Below are 25,157 nucleotides of genomic sequence, written 5' to 3' on the forward strand. Positions count from 1 at the left end.
GGTGAGCAGGGAGGTCCTGGGCAACCTCACGTCGGCAGAGCAGCTGCCTGTCGTATCTGCGGGCTCCTCTCAGGGCGCTCCGGATGAGGGCACCAGCTGCTCTGCCCCTCTCCCAGTGACCGCTTCATCGGGTGAGGCTGCGACAACTGGGGAAATGCCAGCTGTGGAACTGGCAGCTCCCTCGCACAGGCTCTATGGGGCAGAGGATGGCTGCCAAGGGTCATCGAGGCCAACAGGACAGCAGAGTCAGCAGGTTGTCTCAGAGGCCACTCTGAGCGATGGGGCAGCACCAAGACGTAGCACCCGTAAACGTAAGTATAAGGCAGCTTAGGCACATGATGGGTTTCTCACTGGTGCTTTTGTGTTGGCCCTAGATTAAGGAATTATTTTTTGTTTATGGTTAAAAAATGTTTTGCTTTCATTTGTGTGACTTTATGATGGAGAAAATCAAAACCAGATGTATTACCATGGCTGAGGGTGGCTCCTTTGTTCTGCATTTGTATGTTTTACCTAATGTCATGAGTGTCTGAGTGGACATTGAGGTTTATGTCCAAAGCCCTTAGTTGCAGCTGATAAATTGGCAGATGTAGCACTTAGGTGCCGACTATGGAAGCGCCTGGCAAGGCTGGTCCTCCTGATCTATTTGTGTGGAGCTAGCTGAAGGTTCGTTGGACTAAAGTGTCCTGGGTGTCCCTGCCTCCTTGGTGTAGTCCCAGGTCAGCGTTTAGCCCCTCATCATTCCCCTATGCCTCCTCATCCTCAATCAGTGCTGGACTCATCGTGTGCAGCCATATCCACTGCGTCAATGTTTTCGTCGTCCTCTGCGTTCCCCCTTTCCAGCTCAAGATTGTGGAGAGCGCAGCATGCAACCACTATCACCGAGACAAGATCTGGGGGGTACTGGAGTGCACCCCCTGAGCGGTCCAGGCATCGGAAGCGCATCTTGGGAAGACCAATGGCTCTCTCCACCACAGCTCTTGTGGTGCCGTGGCTCCTATTGTAGCGCTGCTCAGCTTCTGATATTGGATGGCGGAAAGGTGTCATGAGCCACCTTCTGAGGGGATAGCCCTTGTCACCCAGCAGCCGTTCATCAAGCCGAGCTGGAGCAGTGAAGAGCCCTGGCACCTGGGAGTGTCTCAGGATGTAAGCATCGTGGGAGCTGCCTGGGTACCTTGCACAGACTTGCAGAATCAGCATCCTGTGATCACACACCATCTGCACATTCATGGAGTGGAAGCCCTTCCTGTTGACGAAGGCATCGGCTCACCTGCTGGCGCCTTGATGGCCAAGTGTGCGCAGTCTATTGCACCCTGGTCGCGGGGGAAGCCAGCAATGGCCGCGAAGCCTCTGGCTCGCTCTGTCTGGCTGGCCTGGTCCCAGCGGAAGTGGATGAAGGTCAATGCACACCTGAACAGAGCGTCTGTGACCTGTTTGACACAAGTGTGCACAGTTGATTGGGAAACACTGCAAAGATCACCCACCGAGCCCTGGAATGAGCCAGAGGCATAGAAGTTGAGGGCAACTGTAACCTTCAGAGCTGCTGGCTTGGGGTGTCCGCCCACACAGGAGAGATCTCCTGGCCTGTCATCTGACAGATGTAGTTGACTGTCTCCCTTGACAGTCGGAGCCTTCTTCGGCACTGCACCTCAGACATATTGAGGTAGCTGCTTCACCGCCTCTATACCCTGGCAGCAGGATAGTGGCATCTCCTGTGGCCCCTTCCACCTTGGACTACCTCTTGGCCCTGCGCCCCTTGTGCCCAGACCTGTACTCCCAAAGATGGCTCCCCTGGAGGCTGATTGTGCACTCCTGGCCTCCTCCTTATTCTAGCCCTCCCTCCCTCCTCAGAGGAACTGCCTCCAGTGGACATGTCAGAACCCATAGCGGAGGCCTCCGGAAAGCTGCAGGCCCAATAAAGATTACTGAGTGCAGAATGCTGACCTGAAGGTTCGAAATACACAGAAGGCTGCTGGAATTCATTCTGAACTGAACACGCAGACAAGTTTAAAAACTTTCTGCAATAAATACATTCAGACCAAATTGGCAACCCCACTGAGCTCTTTTATCCCGCCCGTGGATGAGTTTTATTAAAAAGTCTCTTACCCGCCTGCCCGTTGCACCCGTGCACCGAGCCGAAGATCACATGGGCGCCTGAAAATCGGCGTCGATTGCCAATTTAAGGGCCTTAACTAGCCTGTTAATTAATGGCGGGCACGCGTCGAGCTTCATCGCGATGGCGTGCAGTGACGTCGGGATGCTCGCCCGATATCACCGCGTGTCATTTTACATACTGATGTGTGGGGCCCGCCCCCCGCACACCAAACACAAAATTCTGCCCCGAGTTCCTAGGAACAAGACCAGGAATTCTGCCAGACAAAGCCTCCTAAAAGAAAAAAGAAAAATACTGTGGATGCTGGAAATCTGAAACAAAAACAGAAAATACTGGAAAAACTCAGTTTACCAGTCGCTCTGAAGAAGGATCGTACAGATTCAAAACATTAACTCTGTTTCTCTCTCCACAGATGCTGTTAGACCTGCTGAGTTTTTCCAGCATTTTCTGTTTTCCTCCTAAAAGAACATTCCTTGGACATTGATTCTGGACTTATGTGAACCATAACATTTATTTTTATCGTGGTCTTTGCCCTGAACCTCTTTCTTTCCCTTATCCCTCTTGTATGAATGCAAAAGGGGCGAACGTTGTGAAACCCATTCCTGCGTTTTGTGTTTGTACACAAAATAAACCAACTCTCTTACTTTACCTTACCTCGAGTTTGCTGTGGGGTTATCAATAGAGGATTGGATCACTCCAAAACTGAAGGGTTGGGGAAAATACGCCACCACTTATAAAGAGGGAAATCAAAAACACCTTTCTGTTTACGGACAGGTAGTGAGTGGAGAAATGAGGGCTGTTTAAATTAAAACACCTCTGGTCCATAACAGTCCGATAACCGATGATATTATTGAGAGGCAAGTACTAAACAAATCCTCAGATAAGTTTGAAGTTTTAAAATTGTTCGTTACGTGTTTTAATCTAAGAAGCAACAAAATTTTAGAGAGCGAAATTCAACAAACGTGTCCAATAGCCTGGAGAACCAGTAAACTCTTTTATGAATGAATTATACAGATTGGCTGAAGGCTGTGACTATGGTGACCTTAAGCCAGAACTCATAAGGGACAGAATTGTTGTCAGAGTGGCTGATGATGCCCTTTCAGACATTCTACAGGCCAAGCAAAATCTGACTCTAGAAAAGGCCATCCAAACAGTCTGAAATGTGCCAGCAAGCCATGCTGCAGAGCAACCCCGACAGTCCAGCTAATAAAGCAACAAAGGGGCAGAGAGTGTCTAGACCAAGGAAGGCAATACCCAAACTGACCATAAGGGGGTGGGTAACCATGCCAATGCTGTGGAGCCAAACAACCTCACAGGTGAGAGCAATGTCCAGCAATCTGTGCAATGTCTCAACTGCAACCACCGGGACACTTCGGAAAGCTACGCAAAGCTAGGACTCCAAGGCGGGTGGAAGAACCCAAGACAATCCGTGAGGTTGGAGGTAGCACATCAGGAAGGGACCCAACCATGTTTCATGAATGAGGTCAAGGATCCTGGATTCTCTTTTTGGAATGCGGACATCTCCGTAAACGGTCACCTCACCAACTTCAAATTGGACATGGAGCCAGTGTTACAATCATCTCAAATAAGGAACCATGGCTGAGCAACCTCTGTCTACAAATGTTAGACACATGATTCTACAGATCTGGAGGAATTCAACTTCCAGTCATAGGCATGATCATCGAACCGCTAATGTACGGCAACAAGCAGATATTCAAAGTCATGTATGTCATCCAAAATCTGTCTTTTTTTTTCTCTTGAGCCCTTAACCTTCCTAAAACAGCAGAGGATGTCAAGACAATCTCCGTCATAAACTACACGGAGCTGAAAGGTCCTGGAAGGTTCAGAGGGCAGGTTAAAAAGCAATTAAGAGAAGCAAAGAGGGATTATGAGAAAAGACAGTCAGCGAACATAAAGGGGAAACTCTAAGTTGTCTATAGGCACATAAACAGTAAAGGGAGGTAAAAGGAGGAGTAGGGTCGGTTATGGACCAAAAAGGGGATTTGCACATGGGGGCAAGGCTGAGGTGTTAAATGAGTACTTTGCACCTGTCTTTACCAAGGAAGCAGATGATACCGAGGCCACAGTGACAGACGAGGAAACTCTGTCATGAGAAGAGTTCAAAACTGATGAGGAGGAATTGTTGGATAAGTATTGGATAAACTGTTGGTAGTTAAAGTTGACAAAGCACCGGCACTGGATGAGATGCAACCAAGGATGTTGAAGGAAGTAAGAGTGGAAATTGCAGGGGCAGTGGCCATAATCTTTGAGTCTTCCATAGACTTGGGGGAGGTGCCAGAAGACTGGAAAATTACAAACATTATTCCCTTTTTCAAAAAATATTTTAAGGATGAGCTCAGCAATTACAGACCAGTAAGTTTAACTTCAGTGGTGGGGAAGCTTTTAGAAACAATTATTCAGGATAGAATTAGTAGGTACATTGTGCATTGATTAGGGAGAGCCAGCATAGATTTCTTAAGGGAAAATTGTGTTTAACTAACTTGCTGGGGTTTTTTTTTTGAAGAGGTAACAGAGAGGGTTGATGTACATAAATTTCAAAGGGCATTTGATACAGTGCCATACCAAAGACTTGAGAAAATTTATAGCTCATGGAATAAAAAGGACAGTAGCAATGTGCATACAGAATTGGCTGAGCAACAGGAAACAGAGTAATGGTCAGTGGATATTTTTCAGGTTGGAGGAAGGTTTGTAGTGGAGTTCCCCAGGGTTTCAGTATTAGGACCCTTGCTTTTCCTGGTGTTTCTTAATGATTTGGATCTTGGTGTGCAGGGGACAATTTCAAAGTTTGTGGGTGATACGAAACTAGGAAGTATTGGAAACTGAGGAGGACAGTATAGAACCTCAAAAGGACATAGACAAGTTGGAGTGAGCAGATAGGTGGCAGATAAAGTTCAATGTGGAAAAGTGTGAGGTGATTCATTTTTGGTAGGGAGAAGATGGAGAAACAATATAAAATAAGGGGTACAATTCTTAAGGGGGTGTAGGAGCAGAGGGAACTGGGTGTATATGTGCATGGATCATTAAAGGTGGCAGGACAGGCGAAGAGAGCAGTTTATAAAGCATTCAGTATCCTGAGCTTTAATAAGGGCATAGAGGTTATAATAATAAGGAGCAAGGAGGTTATGCTGAGCTTATATGAGACACTAGTTAGACCTCAGCTGGAGTATTGTGTACAGTTCTGGGCGCCACACTATAGGAAGGGTATGATTGCATTGGAAAGAGTGCAGAAGAGGTTTACAAGAATCGTTCCAGGGATGAGAAACTTCAGTTATGAAGATAGATTGGAGAGGTTGGGACTCTCTGCCTTGGAAAGAAGGCGGCTAGGAGGAGATTTGATAGAGATGTTCAAAATCATATCAGGGGCTGGATAGAGTAGACAGGGAGAAACTGTTCCCGCTCGTAAAGAGATCGAGAACGAGAGGGCACAGATTTAAAGTGACTTTCAGAAGAAGCAAATGTGATGAGAGAAAAACTTATTCACACAGTGAATGGTTCAAGTCTGGAATGAACTGCCTGGAGGTGTGGTGGAGGCACGTTCAATCGAGGCATTCACGAGGGCATTGTTTCTATTCAAATAATCATCCAATGTGCAAGGGTACAGAGAAAAGGGAGGAGAATGGCACTAAGTCATAATGCTCATTTAGAGAGCCAGTGCAGACACGATGGGCCAAATGGTCTCCTTCTGCACTGTAACAATTCTGTGGGACTTCAGCTCTGGATTGCTTTTAATCATCACGGAGCTGGTTTGTCCAATTTCTTTGCAGGCAGCAGAAGCTCCTTTTTGGTCAGACCAACCAAACCATCAGGTAATTACCACTGTGTCTCAAGTGGAAGGCACACAGGAAAAGGGCCATCAACAGAAAAATGAGTCCCAACCCCAGGCTCCAACGGTTGCTGCCACACTACCTGTAAACACCATGGCACAGACACTGCAACCTCCAGCCTGTGCACAAAGCTCCAGGACGATGCTGGAGCAAGGAACTATTGACCATCAACTCACCAGACCATACTTCAGTGAGGCTAGGAGACACACAGAAGAACACAATGTCACGATAAAAGCCAAATTGCAAGGTGATCCCACTGATGAGGAACATCCAAATGACAGGGAGAGACACGTTCAACTCCCACAAAGATTGTGGTGGAACAAGCAGAAAAAGAAAATCTGGGTTCATACCACGAATGAACAGAGTGAACACTCCGGAAGGAATCAGACAAACCTGTTGTCCCCGAACAGAGCAGATGGAGAGTTGACAAAGAGGAGTTCAATTCCAAGGAGTGGAAAAAGCATATCAGAAGAAGGCAACAAAGTTCCAGAAACACAGACTACAACTCAAAATCTGAATCAACAAAGCTTGCCCAAATCAACAGAGCCTATCACCCCTCAGAATGTGACCAGACTGAGATCTGGAAGAATTATCAAGCCACCAGCCTGTCTGTCTGAATTTCTAAACTTGGAGACTTGGAGGGGTGGGGGGGTGAAGAGGTAGCACAATTGTAATGTAAATACGATGGGTAAAGATATTGGGGGAGGTAAAGATAAGGTTATGTGGCCTAGCAAGGGTTAATGTGGGTGATACTGTTTTCTAGTCCCACAGTGTGATGTAAAGAGACACATGACCTGAGACTAGGGTCAGTTGTGGATTGGACAGAGACCTGTGTAGAAGCAAGCATGGAGTTAGCTCATAGCTTGGGCTATACCCTGTATATATGTACACAGTTATGGGTTATGAATAAACACTTATTGTTCAACCACACAAGACTCAGAAGCTCTTCATGAGACCTGCTGAACATACAACAACTCCAGCCCCAGCAGAGCTCACTCCGGCCCCAATAGAGCTGACTCCATCTCCACCAGAGCTCACTGTGACCTGACGTCAACTCAGATGATCCTAAATTAATACATCCTGTCAGATGAGTTTCCAGAAGCCGTAAATGGGCTCAGTCTATTAGGCCCTATTAAGGCTCAGCAAATATTAAGGAGATGTAAATGAATGCTGATCATGGAATAGATACAATGCTAACAATTCACTGAGCTTAGATTTGGATATTAATATTATACATGTTTAATATTTATGATATGCATTGAAGTCTGGTTATAACTGTGTCTGACTGCCAGCCAGGAAATGGAGAAGAAAAATGCTAATGAGGTCCTATGGTTAAATTTGGCAGGGCCTCCAGATTTCCAGCCTCAAATATGCATCCCCACCCTGTCTCCCCACTGCTGCACCCTCTCCCTGCCCTCTCTCCTTTCCCCTGCTGCTATTTCACTCTTGCTTGCTGCGCCTCTCTCTTCCCCTGTTGCCCCTCTCTGTCTCTTCTCTTGCCCCCTCCATCCCACTGCTCCCACACCCCCATCTCCCTCCTGCTGTCCGCTCCCATGTCCCGACTCTTCCTGTCTTCCCCGCCACCTTATTTCCCTTTCCTGCCTCCCACTCCCCTGCTCTCTCCCACCCCCTTCCCACTGCCATCTCCCATCCCCCCACCCCAAAGTTCCACCTCCTTTTTCTTCCTCCCACATGTGGTCTCCCAGTAATTATTGGGTCTTAACCTTTACAAATGCACATGACTTTAGCTGTTGGCAAGGTGTCAGTAGAACCTCTAATGTGTTGGCTACGTTGACTGGGATCTAAGGTGATTAGGAGGAAAACCAGGAATTGCCTGCCTAGATCTGCTGTATTTTAAATAAAATTAGATTAATGTCTTCTTCATCCTAATTTGGAAACCATTCATTTGCTCATGCATCTTCAAGCATGTTTGAAGCTGAGTCATACGTGATCTAATTGTAAACTAGATGAGAGTAGGACTCTATAAATAAAATTGTTGTATCTTGGGTATTCTGATGAAACATTAATTTACAACCCCCATTGCAAAGGAAGCATTTCCATCTTCCTAATTAATAGATGGTTCAGTCTTCTTAATTCATAGTTAACAACTTAAGAATGCACTAAATAAAGGTTATTACTTTTGGAATTCACTATTTTTCTATGCAATCCAAGTGTATAATTTACAGAATCTATGACAGATAATGCTATTTTAAAAATACTTATTATATACCTGAATTAAATTATATGGATAATTTTGGCACAGTTGTTTGCACTAAATTACAGCTGATAACAGACCAGACTCTAACTACTGATGATACAAGGTAGATTAACAAAGTTAAATGTTATTATTCAAAAAGCAGAATGCTGCAGATGTTGGAAATATGAAATAAAAACAGTAAATGCTAGAAATACTCAGCAGGTCAGACAGAATCTGTGGAGAGGGCAACAGATTTAATGGTCTGGATTTTTATCCTTGAGGTAGGTAGGGGGAGTTGGGAAAATTCTTGGCTCGGCCCGCCCGCCTGCCTTGGTGGAAAGTGCCTGCCAAGGCAGGATCTTCATTGCTGGGGGCAATGGAGTTGGGCCAACCAACCTGGGAAAGAAATGTGGAGGCAGCCACATGAGCTGCCAGGTGCAGAGGCGGGCTGTTTAAAAGGCCCGCCTCAGTGCTGTGGGACTTTGCCCCACTGAATAAAAAACCCAAAGGCCCTCCATTCCTCACCCCTCAACCCCCCTTCACTCTCCAAACACACCCCATGGCCTATCCATGCCACCTCATGCCACCCCCCCCCTGCCCCCACTCACCCCCTCAGGCCCCTCATGCACCCTATGTAAAGCTCTGCCTATCCACCCACCCTCTTTATCCTCTAATGCTCCCATGACAAGGTCTGCCCTTCCAGCCCCCCCATGTTCCCTCATGCCTCCCCATGCCAAGCTTTGCCATTCCATGCCTACTGACCCACTGTACACTTTCTAGAACCAATGAACACCACAGTGTATAGTGGAATGTGTAAAAAAAAAATTTGAAACAATATAATCCATTGCGAACTTTCTCCTATGCTTGAAAAACCCGGACCAAGCAAATATAAGTATCAGTCATCCAGGCTCCTTGAAGTTTCACAAACCACAAACACTTGAAACCACTTAGCTTTTGTCAACAAACAGTGAAATTGACCACAAGGATCAGAGCCTGAGCTGTCAATCAAACAATGTTTTCTCTGGGGACCAGACGCTCTCAAAATTTAATAACTATCTGTACTCTCAACCAAGCATACATAATGAGGCGACATAGGAGTGGGTGGAAGGGCAGAGTTTGGCATGGGGGCATAAGGGGACAGGCATTGATTAATATGGGGTTCTTCCAACCAGCATCACATTCCTGTTGGAAAAATCTCTGCATAAAAAGGCAATGGTATGAATGCCTTACTTGTGTTATTCCCAGCACTATTTACTTATTATAAGTACTAGGGGTGACTAGAAGAGGCTGGCCACTTGAAATATATTTTTATTCTAAATAACCTATAAAAGCCAAAATGGTTTTAAAACGATGCATTGCATCTCTGTCTTTCAGAAGAAAATGGTACACCATTCACCACCTTAAATATTCACTCCTTCCACCACCAGTGCACTGTGGCAGCAATGTGCACCAAGTAGAAGACACAATGCTGCAACTCACGTAGGCTCCTTCAATAGCACCTTCCAAACCTGTGACCGCTACCACCTAGAAGGACAAGGGCAGCAAATGCATGGGAACACCATCACCTAAAAGTTCCCCTCCAAGCCACACACCATCATGACTTGGAACTATATCGCTGTTCCTTCACTATCACTGGGACAAAATCCTGGAACCCTCTTCCTAACAGAACTGTGGGTGTTCTTACACCAGGTGGACTGCAGCAACTCAGGGAGGTGGATCACCACCACCTTCTCAAGGGCAATTAGGGATGGGCAATAAATGCTGACCTAACTAGCAACTCCCACGCCCTGTAAAAGAATTAAAAATAAGACACATCAGGAACTTTCTGGGAAAATACCAATGGGCTTGCAAGCTGACACAAGTTTTGAAAATTGTCTTCTTTGTGCTTCCTGCACCACAACATTTAGCTGCCAAATTCCATAGCACTCATGTCAATCACTCAAGTGTTGATTCTGAAATGATTTCATAACCACACTGTGCAGCAGCAGTGCTACTTTTCTGTATATGGCTGTGACAGGAAGAACATGTTTCACAAATGGGTTTGCAAAGTTGCTTCTTTTTAAAAAAAAAGTTCCAATGTATATTCATGGATCGCATTTGTTTGCATTTTACACTTTGCTGCCAAAACTAACCATTTGTTATAGTCATAAGAAACCTAAGGAACGTTTTGCATGTGTGTGTCTTGTGGCATTCCTCGTGGTGAATCAGAAGGTATGCTGTTTTATAACCATACAATCTTACAGCAAAAAGGAGACCATTCGGCCCAGCATGCCTGTGCCGGCTCTTTGAGAGATCTATCCAAATTGCCCCACTGCCCTCCTCTTTACCTATGACCGTGCAAATCTTTCCTTTTCAAGTACATAGCCAATGCACTATTGAAATTGTTTCCACCGCCCTCCAGGCAGTGTATTCCAGCTGAGAGTTTTGGATGAGATAAAATGATGAGAACTGCATCATGTAACACACAATGTATTATATGGCATATAGTTGATCGCCTTGTGGCATCGTATATCGATGATAAAATTTATCTATTTGTGCATATAATCCAGACTATCATTCCAGTGCAACTCTGAAGGAAAGCTGCATTGTCAGAGTTCCAGTTTGCCTGTTTCAGTGGTTCAGGTGGATGTTAGAAATGACATGGCACTATTTGAAGAGGACCAGAGAGTTCTCACCATGTCCTGGTTAACATTTCTCCCTCAGGCAATACCACCAAAAACACAGAGATTAATTAGTCATTCTTCTCTGCTGTTTTGTGAGACTTCGTTGGCACAATAGCTGCTACATTTGCCTAAAAAAAAATGACTGCTTCAAACTAATTTATCAATAGGCATTTTGAGCTTTTGACATCCCAAGGGATTTTGTAAGTGTAAGTCTTCTTTGCACTGTTTTCCTGATCCCCAACTTTCATTCTTTCTGGATGTCTCCAATTACCTTTTTGTCTCTCCTTGCTTTGTTTTTTTTCTCATTGTCCCTCTATGACTGCCACATTTTTCATTGTGGTAGGTGCTTTATCTGGCTCTCGCTCCTTCTCTGCTTCTTCATGATACGTTCTGTTTGTATCTGAATGCTTCTTTTGGCTCTCACACATATTTATTTACTGATATACCAGATCTCTATATCCTAGCCTTTGTTAAAGTCGAAGTTAGACAATAAAATGGCAGGGTTTAGCGATAATCTGAGAAAATGTGGGCTGGGGACTGCGGGCTGGCAATATTGGGGGTGAGCATAAGCGAAAAAGGAGTAATAAAGGGCTGTGTATGCCCATAGACCCAAAAGAGGTATTGAGCAGAAAATACCTTACATAATAAAAATAATGTAGGCCAGAAGAGTAGACTGGAGTAACCTCAGGAAGGGAACCAATTGAGGCCTCAGCTCAGAGAGGAAAACACCAGTGTGGATAAGAGTTGTGAAAGAAAGTTATAACAGTATGTGAATAAGTTTGAATAATTTTAGTTATGTTCACTGATTGAGTTAAACATTCTGTTATTGTGGGCTTTGAACTGAACCAAGTTAGCCACTTAGAAAGCTTATTTTTTAAAAAAGTTTGATTTAATTAAGTTTGCGTTAATTGCTTATTCACTATTTACAATGCGAAACTGTTTTCCTAAATCAGCATGGTTAACATGCAGGTAACGATAATTTAAGTCAATCAAAACCTCAGAAGTGTACCAATTTATAGGCTTTGATATCCTGAAGATTTCATGCTAGAACCAAGATCTTTAAATAGATAAAAAATGTATCTATATATAAATATTTAATATATATATCACTGTTGTTTTTGCTCTAGTGTTACACCATTTTTCCACAAAAGAACGCCGTATTCAAGCAATAAAAGAAATGGCAAGGATTTTGCGAGTAAGGGGGAAAATTATGATCTATGTATGGGCAATGGAACAAAATAGACGTAAGTTTGAAAAGCAAGATATTTTTGTTCCATGGAACCCTACGCCTCCACCCTCAAAATCATCAGGGTCCAAAATGCTAAATGAAGAAGCTAGATCATTTCAATGTAATAATAATAATGATGTTTTTCATAAAGACAAACCTTTTAATTCAAAACAGCTGCCAGACAATGAACTGGATATGTGTAAAAAACACACAAAAGGAAAGGAAGCATCCTCTTTGGGATTGAAGAATACATTACTAGTCGAAAAATCTTTAGAGTTCTGGCTATTTTCTCAATCGCATAATTCTACACTACAATTTAGCAACAATAATAGAACAAAAACCCTCAAAGAACTATGGATGTTTCAGGATTATATTGCGTCATTTAAAACAAATAGTATGATAAAGTCCTTTGAACAGAGCAAACCTGATCATATGGCCAGGTTTGCTTCCAATGTATTTTCCTATGGGCAAAGTTCTGAAGACGTTTTTCACGTCCTTTCCAAGTCACAATCACCTAATCATTACAGCACTTCAGAGCCACGCGCCCAATTCTTTGAATATCCACGCACAGGACCATTTGAAATCCAAGAGTCTTCCAGCATATTTCATAGCTGTACTGAAGTTTCCTTACCTGATCTTGCTTCACAGCCTTTGTTCCAAAATGATCTCCACAACTGTCCCAGTGAAAATAAATCTGCAACCAACTCCACCTGTGAGAACAACATTGAAAGCGTACATCCACAAATGCAGAGAAAATTGGCTACTGATTCAAGTGACTGGCCTTTGGAGCCTCCGGTATCGGCAAAGGACAAAAAAGATCAGATTAATTACAACAGTACTTGTCTCAGATACTATCATGTTTTCAAACAAGGAGAGCTTATTGAGCTCATTGAGAAGTACACTGAAGGTCTGCAAGTGATTCAAACATATTATGATCATGCTAACTGGTGTGTTGTTGTGGAAAAAGTAAGAGTTTACCAAACTTGAGATTACATCGTATCACAACCATACTCTAAGAGTAAGGCTAGTAATTAGTATTAATATTTTTTGTATCTTTTAGAAGTGTTGGTGCATATTGTTTTCATGCGATTTTATTTAATTGGTGTGTCTTTGGTGTGCCTTTAACATTGCAGATTGTAATAATACTTGAACAATACATGCACTGCCAAATATAACTACTGTAATGATAATACTTTGCACTCTTAATTCAAATATTGTAACTTCATTGCCTTCAAAAATTTTAATCACTAATATGGTAAGCTCCTAGCAAAACCACGCTAACTTATTTTACACTGTAATAAAGTGTGCAATTAACCAGTGTGGGTCGTGTTTTTAAAATTATGGGAGCTGCATGCCATAAATACCATTACATTCAAATCTTGAAGTTGGAATGATAATATTTTCCTATCTGTTTACAAGAACAGTTTCTGGTCTAATGTTGATACACCTACTTTTGATTGCTGGATATCTATGATTCAAAAGAAGCATGCCTAGCCTTGAGTCTGATAACTGGCTCATTTGATCAAACTGACTGGAGTATTCTGCAAGGTTGTCTCCAAGATGGTAAGATGGCTTAATTGCAGACCTGGATTCCAGGCAGTACTGATCGCAATCCTGTTGCCAGTGAAAGAAACATATTCTCCTCAAATTAATGAATGACCTTTGTAACAAATACCAAAGTTCTGACTAAGCCCTACCTGAAACCCTGCCACTTAAGGCAACTGTGAAATTCATAATATACTTTTAATATTTAAATTGGAGTTCGAGGAAAGCATTGTTCAAAGTAAGAGTTGTGACCCCTGTGTGTTATACTTCCCTCCTTATTTTCCCTCCTGTCATTAATGCAAATTGACATCCATTTTGGGTCATTTTTTAAAAACCTCGATCTAAGCTTTGTCTATTTTTGACTCATGAAATGGGATAGTTGCCATTGATCACAAAGTGAAATAAGTTCATAATCATTCATGGGATGTGGATATCAGTGGCAAGGCAAGTGTTTACTATCATCCCCAATTGCCCTGAAAAGGTGGTAGTTGGCCTTCATTTTGAACTACTTGTAGGAGTTTTACATAACTGTATGGCTTGCTAGGATACTTCCATTGGGCAGCTAAGAGTCAACCACATTGGTGTTGCACTAGCTGGTGTCATAATATAGGCTAAATCAGTTGTGGATGGCCTGTTGTATTCCCTAAAGGAAAGTAATGAACCAGTTGAATTTTATAACAATCCAAAAGCTTCATGGTCGCTTTTATTGATACCAGTTATTTGTTTATTTATTTATATTTTTTGGTAAAACAATTAAAATTCTCAAACTGTCATGGTAGGATTTGAATTCATATTCTCTGGGTTGTTAATTTAGAACTTCAGGATTATTAGCCTAGTTACATATGCATGGCACTCGTAGTACCCATAGTAACCCATTAACCATTTCAATATCTGTCCCTGGAAAACCCAGCACAGCAAGTCTGTGGACCTGTGTGCGTGTGTCACAGTTAGACCTCATAAAGCATAGGACCAGCTTCACTTGTTCAATGCCTACTACTGAGAGCTCAGGCTTTTGGTGTTGTAGGATTTGACCCAGGGGTCAGAGATTACTCAATGATGTCCAGGGGATACAAGCAATTTATTGAGAAGCAACAAAGTAGTAGTTCAAATACAGCACACAATCAGAATAAATGACCTGTAACAGGTAAATACGGTTTAACGGTCCCAGATTGGACAGACAGATGAGGCGAGATGGTTTGATCTCTAAAGCTTGCGGTAACAATCACTTCTTCGGTTCCCTCTTGAGCTAGCTGAAGGTGTTAAACCAAAGCTAGCATGGATCCATCTTGAAGGAGCTTTATCCTCTGTCCAATGTGATCTTTTCCTGCTTGGATGTGTTATGATATGGCAGGTGGTAATTGCCGGGCTGACCAAATCCCAAAGGGAAACTTAGCCAAGCTATCACAACAATTTGCAATTTGTATTTTATTACGAGAAGTCAGAAGTAAAGATTCCACCACCACTTTTGGAGATTTTAAATATTAAATTAAAATATTTATTAACAAAAGGAAAGAAAAATTAAATACATAGGCCCGGATCTTTAGGTTACCGAGCCGGGGCGGGGGGTTGGGGGGGCGGTGGGGTAGAGGCCCTCTTGCTGATGCATGAAGTGATGCGGGATGATGTCAGGTGGAACTCCTGACATCACCCCGCGTCATTTAAATTTTCAATTTTCAAGTTGGTGGGGGCGCAGCCGAATCAGCTGTGCGCCCGCCGACCTGTCAACGGCCTATTGAGGCCATTTAAAAAGTAATTGAGATACTTAATGGACCTGCCCATCCAACCTTAAGGTTGGCGGGCAGGCTGGGAGCCCTGGCGGGCTTCAGAGAAAGCATGAAACCTCATCCACGGGCGGGATGAGGTTTCATGAGGGTTTTAAAAATTTTAATAAATGTATGTTCTAAAGTGATGGACATGTCCCAACTCATGTGACAGTGTCACATAAGGGGACATGTCAGGGAAATTTTATTTTTTCCCCTTCACCATTTTTAAATTTGGCGCCGATCTCCCTGAGGCAGCACTTAGCCCCAGGGAGATTGGCGCCAAATTTAAAATTGCGTGAAAGAGCGCACTCTCAGCTTAGGGAATCTCCCCCCCTCCGCCCACACAGGGAGCGCATAGTGCTTTCCTGGCGGATGTCATGCTGGATGGGCCTTAATTGGCCCGCCCATGTAAAATGGCGGTGCACCCTCGATTGGGGGTGCCAATCGGAGTCACGCCCGCTCCTGCACTTCCCGTCCAACGGGGGGAAAATTCTTCCCATAAGATTACAGTTACACAGTTAAATTTAGTCTTATAACATTTCCCAAAAGATTTCTGCCTAGCCAGACTCACAAATAAACACCCTTCTCAGGCAACGATCCCAATAGATTCTTAACCTATCCAGTAATATTACTGCAAGGCACCCACTGTTGCTATAGGGGAGGTATTTCACAAGCTTTTCTCTCCCTCTCACCCAACAATGGAAATCCAAGGCTTGTAACAAAACCGTGCTTTCTGGAACAACCAGACACATCTCTAGGGTGGCAAGAAGCTGCTTTTTCACAGGATTGTGTTTACACAGCACCCTCTTCAAGATCACATGGTCACACACTCCCATACAGCTTTCAATCCTTCCATAAATATATTTTCTCCCCTTTTATCTTTAAACCCATTGTTCTCACACCCCTTTTAAACTCAAATACTTCCAAATATAAGATCTTTCATGCTTCCATCTTGTCTTTGCTTTTGGGTCAATAAAATGATATCCCCACTACTTGTTTATCTATGAACTCCTGCAAGATGCAAACATTTTCCTTGTCACCTTCTAATTCCCCTTCGGAATTCAAACAACCTCCGAACTTATCTACAAATGCAAATATTAGCTCTAACATATTTACTTGTACCCATCTTAGCTCATCCATTTTCACTTCAAAATGCCTGCTTTTACCCATAATCCCTTTGGTGATTTAAACCTTGCAGTCTGACTGCCTTCAGTCTAATTAAATTAGTCACATACAGCCTACACATAGGATTTTTCATATGGCGGGCGGGCTGGACAGAAGCAGGCGGAGGCAGGTGCGAAGCCAATCACCGCCTGTGATCAGCTTCACGCCACCATTTTATGCGGACAGGCCAATTAAGGCCCACCCAGCGTAATACGTGACCAGTAGTGCTCAACGTTACCAGTGCGGGCGGGGGAGGAGGGAGAGTCAGGGCCAGCGCTTTCATGCATGCGCATGAAAGAGTGCAGCAATCTCCCTGAGACACGGAGCTGCCTCAGGGAGATTGAATGGATATTAAAATGATTGAATAAATGATTTTAAAATTTATTTAAACATGTCCCCTCATTTAACTGTGTCACATGAGTTGGAACATGTTTTTATATTTATGAAAATTTATTTATTTATTTAATAACAGCTTCATGAGCGGGATGAGGTTTCCTGAAAAACGCAAAGATCACTTGGGCTTTTCGCCCGCCCACCAACTTTAAGCTTGGACAGACAGCGTTCACAAGTGCTTCGATTAATTTCTTAATGGCCTTAATAGGCCGTTTATATTTCGGCAAGCGTGCAGCCAACTCTGGCGTGCGCCCACTGAACGAAATATCATGATGGTGCACGGTGATGTTGGGATGCACACCTGCTGTCATCGTGCGTCAATTTACGCGTTGGCATGTCGGGCCCACCCCTGCACACCGACCAGAAAATTCTGCCCATAGCCCCCACAAGCCTGCTTCACAGTATCCCACAGTAATATTTGGAAAAATGATATTCTCTTTGCAGATGTCAATTTATATATTTTATTTTTGGGCCTAGTGAATACCCAAGGTCAAGCACTTGTTCAGTTACATCTTTTCATTCTATTACAGGAGACAGGTAACCAGTCTGGGCCCTTTCTATTCCAGCCCTGAGGTTATGCGGTCACCCCCCCGCCACCCCCCCCACCCCCTTGACCATCTCTTATATGGACATCTTGCTACCTTTTCCCAGACAGCTTGTTTTAGATATGTGGACATATTGCTCCAGAATATCAGACACACAAATGTCAATACAAAGGCCTGTACTTAGTGTCATCTCCTTGGCAGAGACAACGGGCCTTGTGAAAAACGCTGACTATGCTGTTCTGCATCTCTGTCCCTTCTGGTAGGTTGCTTAAAGATTCTTTACTGAGAGAAAGCTATTTCTATGGTATTTAATACATGTCTTAATACGGTCATTAGACTACCATTTTTTTACCGTGTAGTATTTTTAACCAGACAATGGTGGGATCCTTATTCCTGCATAAAAAGAACAAGATAGCCATTAATGGAAGTCCAAAGTGGTCCATTCTAAAACAATAACCAATTAATTATGCAATAACTACAGTAATGAATCCTGAGAGAACTTGGAGTAATAATTTCCATTCTTTAATTTAAGACCAGTAATCCACTTTCAGCAAACAGAGATTTTCATTAAGCAGGCAGCTACTACATATTAAAATCTGCCGTTGCTGTGAAGGTCATTCTCAGTTCAAAAGTCAGTCATCGTTATTATCTTTTAATCGCTGAACACCTACAATTTAAGAATCATATTTTCCTACCCAATAAATTAAGACTAAAAGCAAACATAACATCAATATAAAGACAAATCAATATTGAAATTACATTCACCCATTCAAGTCAGTCAGACTAACCTTTCCCTTACACTCCTGTAACTTAATGTAAACAAAACTATAGCTTTCCCTTTTGGCTTCCATAAACTCTCAGATTCTCTATCCTTAACTCCATCAACCTCCCTAACTACCACTACAAGTTAAGACCAGTGGTGCACATCCCCTGCTTGCCACTTAATCTGCCCTGTCAAGAACAATCTACTCCTAACATCTGTCTCAAGCCTTCATTTTTTCAGGTTCTTCCAGCCGGCCTGCCCACTTCAATTGGTCACAAACTGCAACTCTTTCAGAATGCTGCTCAATGTTTCTCACTTCCATTATCCTGTTCCTCACTAGGCTCTACAAATCACATTGGAGATCCTTATTTTCACCTTTCAAATAGCTGCACTGCCCCAACCTACCATAAGCCAGTGAGCTTTTCAGTCCTGTCGTTGCTCTTATACTTGGCTCCTCTGACACTGATCTACTCATTCTGTCCTCTTCACTTCATCACAGGCAGCCACTGGTGGTAAAATTCAAAGAGAAAGGAAAGAAGGTGAGTGAAGAGAAATTTTTGAGCATTTTTACGCTCTGCACTTTTTGTTTCTTTTAACGTATATTTATGGCAAAGTACAAATTGCATCATTAAAAATCATGTAGGTTCTGAACAATTTTGTGCTTGATACAAAAATAAAATACTGCAGATTCTGTAAATCTGAAATAAAAACAGAAAATTCTGGAAATGTCCAGGAGTTCAGGCAGCATCGTGGAGAGAAATAGAGTTGACGCTTGAGGTCAATGACCTTTTATAAGAACAGTTCTGATGAGAACCACTGCCCTGAAATATTAACTTTTGTTTCTCTCCCAGATGCCTGACCTGCAGAGTATTTGCAACATCTTCTGTTTTAATTCTGTGCCTGATGTGAGTTGAACCTTTTCATTTTCAGACTCAAAGAAATCTCCTGGTGTGGGTTTAATGTTGCCTTGGCGCCAAGGTTTTTTATGCTGTTATGCGCCCACTTTAAATATGGCTATATGCTAATGAGAATGAGAGGGTATGGATGTAATGTGACATCAGCAAAGTGGCCACAGCTACAGGTGCAAGTTACGATGAAACTTTAGAGTAGTGCCCAAGGGAAAAAAACCCAGATCTATGGTTTTGGCATCTGTCTATGGTGATTTGGATTTTAGACTGGGTCATGGAGCTGCACACAGTGATAGGATACACATGACATTATGATGTTGTGCATTGTATTGCAGATGACATGCATGTGTTGTGACGAGTCCATTTACTTCAATACACTGTTGCTGACTGCAGTCCCAACTTCAATGACAGTGTCCGGGAAATACTTTGAATTGCTCCTGCTCTACTTTACTTTGCCGGACAAGTCGCGGACACCCCATTATTAGCAAAGTAATGCCTGCAGAGTTGAAATAGCACCCAAGGAATTTCCAGGTCAATCTCGTGTTTCTGTGTTCCCAGACCTCATTTCTTCTTCATTATCCCAACTCTATTTCTGAGTGCTCTAGTTCTCTGACTCATTTGAATGCTCCAAGTCCCAGGCTTCCGAAGAGATGTTAATCAGAGCCTCCCACCCACACCATTGCCCAGCCTTCAATGTTCCCTGACCTCAGTACTCCATGATTCCAATGATCATTCCCAGTCCCTGCAGACCCCAAAAGTCTGCCACGCTATCTCTTCCTCCATCTACTTCCGCAGGATCTGGCAGCTGCAGGCTACCCAACCCATTTTCTCTCGCCCACATCTTGCAGCACCACTTTAACAGCCTCCTCCCTGCAAACCCATTCATCATATTTTTTAAAAGGAAAGATGTATGAACTAAGTATATAATCAATAAAAGAAAATTTGTGAGATATACAAGAGAAAAGAACTCACAAAGAATGAGAAATAACAGAAAAAAAACAGACACCAGAATGAAAAAAAGGAAGACTATTGCAAGGATCAAAGTGGCAAAGAAGACAGTTACGGAAAACAAGATTTTCTTTTGCTCATGAAAATTCTGTAATACAAACGTACAAACGGGTATATCTAGAACCATCTTTATGCTTTCATTGTTTTATGCAAGAAATCTGAGCAGAGAGAGTGTAGTGTGCTGCCATCTAGTGATTTGAGGTTCAAAAGCAAGGTATTTCAGAAAGTTATAATAAAAGCACAAAATCCTGGAAATACTTAGTACAGCATCAAAGAGAAACAGAGTTAATGTTTTAGATAGATGGCCATTCATGAGAACCAAAAAAAGATAGAGGGAGGGAAAGAAGGGAAGAGCAAAAGGGAAGGTTTGTGATAAGGTGGAAGGCAGGAGAGATTAAATGACAAAAGGGATGATGATGTAAGGCAAAATGAGATGTTAATGGGACAAGCAAAGAAACAAGAGAAGGATCTGGAGGAGGTGTAAATGAGAATAGTAGAATCATCACCAACAGATGCCACCTCAAAATGCCACAATAGCTGTTTCCATGGTGGGCTCTCATTCACCCGCCTGCCATCATCCCGCTGCTGCATCACGCTGGGTGCCATATTTAAAGTCCAGCTGCAAGCACACATCTCAGTGCTTCCAGCCCACCACTGCTGCATGGAAGACATGGCCTTGGAACTGAAGAGGACTGTAGCTCCCAGGTTCAGCAACATGTCCCATGAGCGCCATTTGGATATTGTGGAGGCCTGCTGGAATGTCCTCTACCCCGGCTACCTCCAGCCAGTAGGATGGGCAGCGGCGTCACCAACCAGGCTTGGGAGGTGGTGGCAGCAGTGGTCAGCGCCAATGCCCTTCAAAAGAGGACAGCCATCCAGTGCCACAAGAGGATGAATGATCTCCTTCGTTCTGCTAGGGTAAATTACTCTTCTCACCACTCTCAACTCACACACTCACAAACCCATCACACATCGAGATCACTCATTGCCAGTTCAAGGGACATAACCATTCACTCTCTCATACACACATTCATTGTCCTCATCCCGTCCATGGGACTACTCACCACCCACACACGACAGGCATACTTATCATCTGGCCTGGCAGACGTCCTGCTTACACTCTCTCCATCTCTATTCATGCAGGACAAGCTGGTACACAACAGGGAGAGACTGCAGACCAGTGGAGGAAGGCTTGAGATTGAGGTCCTCACTGATTTTGAAAACAGAGCCATCCACCTGGCCAGCGAGGATCTGGACAGATCCTATGCTGATGGTGAGGTCAGTGCTGCTCTACCAAGTGAGGGTCCAGCAGTGCAACATATATCAGACAACCATGCTGTGAGAGATGTGTCCTCTTTCACAGACCACTGCCATGCACTAATTATCTCCCCTTGCTTCCACAGGCACATCTGGGAAACTGCCAAGAGAGTCCATGACCCAGGGCCTTCAGTCAAGCCCTGAAGACACGTCTGAATAGAAATCTGAAGGCATCCTCCCTGAAGTCCTGTCACAGCGCTCACCCACACCGTCCACCAGCGCAGACACACATACCTCGGTTGGGCCTAGCTTTAGAGTAGCCTCGGGATCACAATCTGGTGAGCACATTGCACTGCTTGATCCACAACAGGTGGCGGCAGGGACTTCCCAGATGTCTGGCACTTGGGGAACTGCTGGAGGCCAGAAATTTGCTGAGTCTCTGCTGAGCTCTGGACTTGGCTATGTCATAGTTGCTGGAGCTACAAAGGCAAGCTCGGGAACATCAGGAAGGGATGTCCGCTGCACTTTTCAGTTTGCGAGGCATGATGGAGGAGTCCATCTGTCTTCAGGCTGAGGTGATAGCACCGGCATGCCTACGCACCGAGGTCGACACTGGTAGGATGGCAGCTGCCATGGAGACCTTGGTCCAGGATGTCGCTCCTGCACTGCTGCGCGGTCTGAACTCCACTGCTGATGCCATAGTTGGCCTCCAATAGTGTGTGCGCAAGAGGGATCAAGGGCAGCCCAATCTCACTCTAGCTACCCCTTCTCCTCAAGGAGTCAGCCTGGGGCCCTTGGGCACCCATAGGGAGGAGGATCAGCAGGTGCACACTCTGGGGCCATCCATCCAGGTGACTTTGGAAGTGTCCGGCCCATCCGTATCCCCTCTTCCTGTGACCTCAGCTGCTCCAGTTCTACAGGTCAAGGAGGGTGCCACTGCTACACAGCAGGACCCCGCAAGCAGGCCGGGGCCCTTCAAGTCTCAGTCCTCCAGAGGACGCCTGCCAAGGTCATCGCAGACAGGACGTTGTGGTCAGCAAGCAGCCTCCATCCCCACTGTGGATGTCCGGAGAGCACCAAGATGTAGCAGCAATGTTAGGAAAGTTAAAAAAAATTAGTTGCACAGCCTGAACACGGGTGTTAATCACTTGAACAAACTGTTCACTATTGTCAATAAACTCCCAAGAATCTCTACCTTTCTGCACAAGTTAAAGGCAGGTGTCTCAATCCAGAGCCTCTTCCCTGTGCTCTGTGCAGCCTCCGGACCAAAATGATGGTCCGGCCTCACACTCCCTGGAAACATTACTAATGCCTGCACCTCAGCAGTGCTTGTCATTGCTGCCAGAATGTAGTGGGCAGGCACCACAGAGTTCTGTCATTCTCTCTGTGTGCTCTCAGCACCTTTAAGGTGGGGCTGGCCCCCATCCCTTCTGCATTTGTGACCATGGATGCTGGATTCCTGAAGGTCTCAGGTGCTGAAAGCAGACAAAGGATCAGATGCTTCTAAAGTTTCATGGTTGCGTCTCTATGATATGACCCTGATCACGGAGTGCAAGCAAGCTACCCTCAGCCAGACAGGAATCAAACGTTCACAGATGCAATGTGAGGATCGATGGACTCTCCTCACTGCATGTCGTCTTCGTCCTCCTGCAATTGATCGACTATTAGGGCCTCCACTCCATCTCCATGACAGGGGCATTCTCACAGAGGATATTGGCGCTGCGATAAGCCTGACTGGAGTCAAACGTTCACAACTGCAATGTGAGGATCTATGGGACACCTCACTGCATGTTGTCATCATCCTCCAAAAATCTAGCAGCTATGAGGGTCTCCTAAGCCTGCCTGCCTCATCTAGCCAGTGCGAGGGCCTCATCCCTGTCATCGCTCCCCCGGAGGACCCCCTCACCCTCATCCCCATTGGCATCCTCCTCATCAGAGGAGGTTTCCAGATCTACATCTCCTCAGCCAGCTCGTCTCCCCATTGCAGCGCCAGATTGTAAAGGACTCAGCAGACGACAACGATGCGTGACACCCTCTGCGGGCTGTATTGCAGGGTTCCACCAGATTGGTCCAGGCACCGGAACCTCATCTTCAGCGCCCCGATGGTCTGCTCCACCAAGTTGCGAGCTGCAGCATGAGCCTCATTGTATCATCGCTCTGCTGCAGTCTGAGGCCACCGCATGTGTTTCATCAGCCACGTCCTCTGTAGGTAGCCCTTGCCCCCAAGGAGCCTTCTCTGCAACTTCTGTGGACCCTGAAAACTTCAGGGATCTATGACTGACTGAGAATGTAGGTGTCGTGTACACTCCCTGGAAACCGTGTGGACACCTGCAGGGTGGTCGCACCCAGGTGCACGTTCAGTGAATGGAATCCCTTGTGGTTGATGTAGATTACTGCGTGTTGCGCGGAGATCTGAGCGCCACATGAGTGCAGTCGATTGCACCCTGAACCTGTGGGAAACCCCAGATCTGGGTGAATCCAGTTGTTCTTGCATCCTGGCTGTCCTTGGCCCGGGAAAAATGCACAAAGTTGTATGCCCTCGCAAAGATGGCATCTGTGACCTCATGGATGTGTTTGTGGGTGGAGGCTTGTGAGATCCCACAGAGGTCACCTGTAGAGCCCTGGTGTTGAAATTGTTCACTTTCATGGTCACTGGCAGTGGATGCCCTCCATGTCCTGGTGGCACCAAATCCTGCAGTAGCTGGCAGATGTGTCTGACCAGCTCCCTAGACATACGCAGTCTTTGGCGACATTGGTTCTCAGTCATCTGCAGGAATGACAGGCAGTGTCGCTAGGCACCGACCAGCAACAGCTCGCTGTGGCTCTTCGGCACGTGTGCAGGAGCCCCAGCCGCCACTTTTTCCTGAGGTTGCTGCTCCTACCTCTGCGCAGCCAGGAGCCTCAGTCGCTCTCTCAGTTCTCTCAGTCGTTCTGCCGAAGGGTCATGAAGACTCGAAACGTTGACTGATTTCTTCTCCACCGATGCTGCCAGACCTGCTGAGTTTTTCCAGGTAATTCTGTTTTTGTTTTAAATAAAATAAAGTTCTATCAAATAAAGTTCTAAGAGTCAATCGCAGACTTCACTATACTGAAATAAACACTCACTCATAAAAAACCCATTTACTACAATTACATTCCTTCAACTACATAAAGCCTTATAACAACAAACGTTTCATTCAAGTGCACAATAATTTATAACAACAAGCATTGGAATTCATAGTCCCACTTCAAAGAGTCTATAACCACTTGGAGCTGTCAATCAAACTGAACTGGCAGGCTCCTGACTGCAATAATGGATGAAACCAATCATGCAGCACTAACCCAGTAGCCTAAACACTCAGTTTTATGTCAACAGACAGGAGGGAGAGAGAAAACAGGAAACTACAGGCCTGTTAGCTGGGGGAGATGATGGTGTAATGGTATTGTCACTAGCCTAATAATGCAGAGACCCAGTGTAATTCTCTGGGGAACCTGGGTTCAAATCCTACCACAGCAGATGGTGGAGTTTGAATTGAAATAAAAAGCCTAATGATGACTATGGAATGATTGTTGTAAAAACCTATCTGGTTCACTACTATTCCTTTAGGGAAGAAAGATCTGGCCTACATGTGATTCCAGACCCACATCAATGTGGTTGATTCTTAAATGGCCTAGCAGGCCATTCAGTTCTCAAGGGCAATTAGGGATGGGCAATAAATGCTGGTCTAGCCAGTAATGCCCACATCCCATGAATGAATAAAAAAAACACTAGTCATTGGGAAAATTCTG

At 44.5% G+C, this 25,157-nt stretch overlaps 1 protein-coding gene across 6 annotated transcripts in view; it reads left to right on the forward strand.

Annotated features, from left to right (window-relative positions):
- The window catches only part of trmt9b (tRNA methyltransferase 9B), a 172,919-nt gene extending 159,556 nt beyond the window's left edge, over positions 1-13,363 (forward strand). For 4 of the 6 annotated variants that reach the window (XM_078545319.1, XM_078545318.1, XM_078545320.1 and 1 more), the window contains exon 4: positions 11,943-13,363. In XM_078545319.1, coding sequence (XP_078401445.1) covers positions 11,943-13,030 — 1,088 coding nt within the window. In that variant the 3' untranslated portion in view covers positions 13,031-13,363. The remainder of the gene's footprint in view (positions 1-11,942) is intronic. The other 2 variants (XM_078545322.1, XM_078545323.1) reach the window with 1 other exon arrangement.
- Positions 13,364-25,157: the final 11,794 nt, after the last annotated feature.

The sequence above is a fragment of the Cetorhinus maximus genome, chromosome 7 (genome assembly GCF_964194155.1).
Source record: "Cetorhinus maximus chromosome 7, sCetMax3.hap1.1, whole genome shotgun sequence".
Taxonomy (NCBI): domain Eukaryota; kingdom Metazoa; phylum Chordata; class Chondrichthyes; order Lamniformes; family Cetorhinidae; genus Cetorhinus; species Cetorhinus maximus.